Source organism: Gobio gobio (assembly GCF_949357685.1).
Source record: "Gobio gobio genome assembly, chromosome: 17".
Lineage (NCBI taxonomy): Eukaryota > Metazoa > Chordata > Actinopteri > Cypriniformes > Gobionidae > Gobio > Gobio gobio.
In genome coordinates this window covers 52,195,712-52,200,164 of record NC_137110.1, presented here as the reverse complement: position 1 = coordinate 52,200,164, position 4,453 = coordinate 52,195,712, and the positions used below count along the sequence as shown (strand labels likewise).

At 55.5% G+C, this 4,453-nt stretch overlaps 1 protein-coding gene across 1 annotated transcript in view; it reads right to left on the bottom strand.

Moving 5' to 3' along the window:
• Positions 1-398: 398 nt before the first annotated feature.
• Positions 399-4,453, bottom strand: part of arhgap40 (Rho GTPase activating protein 40) — a gene marked incomplete at its 3' end in the record, with an annotated part of 32,828 nt that continues 28,773 nt past the window's right edge. The window contains exons 11-12 of the mRNA XM_079840058.1: positions 4,028-4,237; positions 399-554 (exon numbers count right to left, since the gene is read on the bottom strand). Of these exons, the coding sequence (XP_079696184.1) occupies positions 399-554; positions 4,028-4,237 (366 nt within the window). The remainder of the gene's footprint in view (positions 555-4,027; positions 4,238-4,453) is intronic.

Genomic DNA, 4,453 nt, shown 5'->3' with positions numbered 1-4,453 from the left:
CTCATCCCCTCATCTCCTCATCCCATCATCTCCTCATCCTCTCATCTCCTCATCCTCTCCTCATCTCCTCATCCTCTCATCTCCTCATCCTCTCATCCTCTCATCCTCTCATCCTCTCCTCATCTCCTCATCCCCTCATCTCCTCATCTCCTCATCCTCACATCCTCTCATCCCCTCATCCTCTCATCCCCTCATCTCCTCATCCCCTCATCCTCTCATCCCCTCATCCTCTCATCCCCTCATCCCCTCATCCTCTCATCCCCTCATCCTCTCATCCCCTCATCCTCTCATCCCCTCATCTCCTCATCCTCTCATCCCTCATCTCCTCATCCTCTCATCCTCTCCTCATCTCCTCATCTCCTCTCCTCATCCTCTCATCCCCTCATCCCCTCATCCTCTCACCCCCTCACCTCTCCGGAGTTCTTGTGGGGTTTGTCCCGGCTGTCCGTGTGGATCTTCCGGAGCAGGTGTTTGATGCGTCTGTCGTAGAACTGGTACCGCCGGCTGTTGTTCTCGTTCAGCTTCCTCACCTGACTCAACAGGAAGTTAGGAACCTAGAGAAGAGCAGATCAGACGCTCATGAAGCAAAGCTGGGAATCTAACCAGAGCACTAAACTGGAATAAAACAAAGCGTTTCCATCCCATTCACTGATGGATTTATTCAGTCTGTCCATCATGAATCATGCGCATGTGTTCAGTGATGGGAGAAGCTTTTGGAAGGAACTCTTGCGACCCCTGCTGGCCAGGACGTGTAAATGCAGCGAAACTCAAACATGCAGAAAAACACCTTTTACAAACTATTTGCACATTTGAAAGTGTGATCTATTAAATACAATAAACAAATCATCAAATATAATACACATTACTTTACTAAAACTTGTTTGATAGACAAGACTTTTAGCTAAACACCCTCCCTTTTTATTATACAAATGTCTACAAATATAACTTCTAAATAAAACCATATACACCAATCAGGCATAACATCATGACCGGTGAATAACACTGATGATCTCCTGTTAGTGGGTGGGATATATTAGGCAGCAAGTGAACATTTAGTCCTCAGAGTTGATGTGTTAGAACCGGCCACAGGGTCATGGAGGACCAGTGGAGAACCGGCCACAGGGTCATGAAGGACCAGTGGAGAACCGGCCACAGGGTCATGAAGGACCAGTGGAGAACCGGCCACAGGGTCATGAAGGACCAGTGGAGAACCGACCACAGGGTCATGGAGGACCAGTGGAGAACCGGCCACAGGGTCATGAAGGACCAGTGGAGAACCGGCCACAGGGTCATGAAGGACCAGTGGAGAACCGGCCACAGGGTCATGAAGGACCAGTGGAGAACCGGCCACAGGGTCATGAAGGACCAGTGGAGAACCGGCCACAGGGTCATGAAGGACCAGTGGAGAACCGGCCACAGGGTCATGAAGGACCAGTGGAGAACCGGCCACAGGGTCATGAAGGACCAGTGGAGAACCGGCCACAGGGTCATGAAGGACCGGTGGAGAACCGGCCACAGGGTCATGAAGACCAGTGGAGAACCGGCCACAGGGTCATGAAGGACCAGTGGAGAACCGGCCACAGGGTCATGAAGGACCAGTGGAGAACCGGCCACAGGGTCATGGAGGACCAGTGGAGAACCGGCCACAGGGTCATGAAGGACCAGTGGAGAACCGGCCACAGGGTCATGAAGGACCAGTGGAGAACCGGCCTCAGGGTCATGGAGGACCAGTGGAGAACCGGCCACAGGGTCATGAAGGACCAGTGGAGAACCAGCCACAGGGTCATGAAGGACCAGTGGAGAACCGGCCACAGGGTCATGAAGGACCAGTGGAGAACCGGCCTCAGGGTCATGGAGGACCAGTGGAGAACCGGCCACAGGGTCATGAAGGACCAGTGGAGAACCGGCCACAGGGTCATGAAGGACCAGTGGAGAACCGGCCACAGGGTCATGAAGGACCAGTGGAGAACCGGCCACAGGGTCATGAAGGACCAGTGGAGAACCGGCCACAGGGTCATGGAGGACCAGTGGAGAACCGGCCACAGGGTCATGAAGGACCAGTGGAGAACCGGCCACAGGGTCATGAAGGACCAGTGGAGAACCGGCCACAGGGTCATGGAGGACCAGTGGAGAACCGGCCACAGGGTCATGAAGGACCAGTGGAGAACCGGCCACAGGGTCATGAAGGACCAGTGGAGAACCGGCCACAGGGTCATGGAGGACCAGTGGAGAACCGGCCACAGGGTCATGAAGGACCAGTGGAGAACCGGCCACAGGGTCATGAAGGACCAGTGGAGAACCGGCCACAGGGTCATGAAGGACCAGTGGAGAACCGGCCACAGGGTCATGAAGGACCAGTGGAGAACCGGCCACAGGGTCATGAAGGACCAGTGGAGAACCGGCCACAGGGTCATGAAGGACCAGTGGAGAACCGGCCACAGGGTCATGAAGGACCAGTGGAGAACCGGCCACAGGGTCATGAAGGACCAGTGGAGAACCGGCCACAGGGTCATGAAGGACCAGTGGAGAACCGGCCACAGGGTCATGGAGGACCAGTGGAGAACCGGCCACAGGGTCATGGAGGACCAGTGGAGAACCGGCCACAGGGTCATGAAGGACCGGTGGAGAACCGGCCACAGGGTCATGAAGGACCAGTGGAGAACCGGCCACAGGGTCATGAAGGACCAGTGGAGAACCGGCCACAGGGTCATGGAGGACCAGTGGAGAACCGGCCACAGGGTCATGGAGGACCAGTGGAGAACCGGCCACAGGGTCATGGAGGACCAGTGGAGAACCGGCCACAGGGTCATGGAGGACCAGTGGAGAACCGGCCACAGGGTCATGGAGGACCAGTGGAGAACCGGCCACAGGGTCATGGAGGACCAGTGGAGAACCGGCCACAGGGTCATGGAGGACCAGTGGAGAACCGGCCACAGGGTCATGAAGAACCGGCCACAGGGTCATGGAGGACCAGTGGAGAACCGGCCACAGGGTCATGAAGGACCAGTGGAGAACCGGCCACAGGGTCATGAAGGACCAGTGGAGAACCGGCCACAGGGTCATGAAGGACCAGTGGAGAACCGGCCACAGGGTCATGAAGGACCAGTGGAGAACTGGCCACAGGGTCATGAAGGACCAGTGGAGAACCGGCCACAGGGTCATGAAGGACCAGTGGAGAACCGGCCACAGGGTCATGAAGGACCAGTGGAGAACCGGCCACAGGGTCATGGAGGACCAGTGGAGAACCGGCCACAGGGTCATGAAGGACCAGTGGAGAACCGGCCACAGGGTCATGAAGGACCAGTGGAGAACCGGCCACAGGGTCATGGAGGACCAGTGGAGAACCGGCCACAGGGTCATGAAGGACCAGTGGAGAACCGACCACAGGGTCATGAAGGACCAGTGGAGAACCGGCCACAGGGTCATGGAGGACCAGTGGAGAACCGGCCACAGGGTCATGAAGGACCAGTGGAGAACCGGCCACAGGGTCATGAAGGACCAGTGGAGAACCGGCCACAGGGTCATGAAGGACCAGTGGAGAACCGGCCACAGGGTCATGAAGGACCAGTGGAGAACCGGCCACAGGGTCATGAAGGACCAGTGGAGAACCGGCCACAGGGTCATGAAGGACCAGTGGAGAACCGGCCACAGGGTCATGAAGGACCAGTGGAGAACCAGCCACAGGGTCATGAAGGACCAGTGGAGAACCGGCCACAGGGTCATGGAGGACCAGTGGAGAACCGGCCACAGGGTCATGGAGGACCAGTGGAGAACCGGCCACAGGGTCATGAAGAACCGGCCACAGGGTCATGAAGGAGGAGCTTTGAGGAGCACAAAATTCCCCAGATCTCAATCCAATCGAGCATCTGTGGAATGAGCTGAACAAACAAGTCCAATCCATGGAGGCCCCGCCTCGCAACTTACAGGACTAAAAGGATCAGCTGCTAACATCTCGGCAACATCCCAAAATTTGCATAAAATAAGTGGATGTATGTTTGAGGAACAGTGAGACGGAGAAGCTCTTTACCGTCCACAGCAGGTCCTGGTAGCGGATGAGGTGCCTCATGATGTCGGCCGCCCGCTCGGCCTGACCCTTCTCTGGACCATCCACTGCTAGTTTACTGGGCACCGCCTTGTGGAGGAAGAGGTTGGGGGCCATGATGGTGGAGACGGCCCACAGGTTCATGCGGTTGCTCCGCTCACAGAACACCACCTTACTGAGGAACTCCAGCAGCGCCTGCACACACACACACACACACACACACACACACACGTCAAGACAGGGTTTTTGCTTTTCAAACCATCTCGTGTTTGTCTTCAAGACTCACCAAGGCTACATGAATTTGATCATAAATACTGTAAAAATAGTGAAATATTATTATAATTTAAAATAGCTGTTTTATACCAAGACTGTGTTTATTTGATCATAAATACAGTAAAATTTATGAAATAT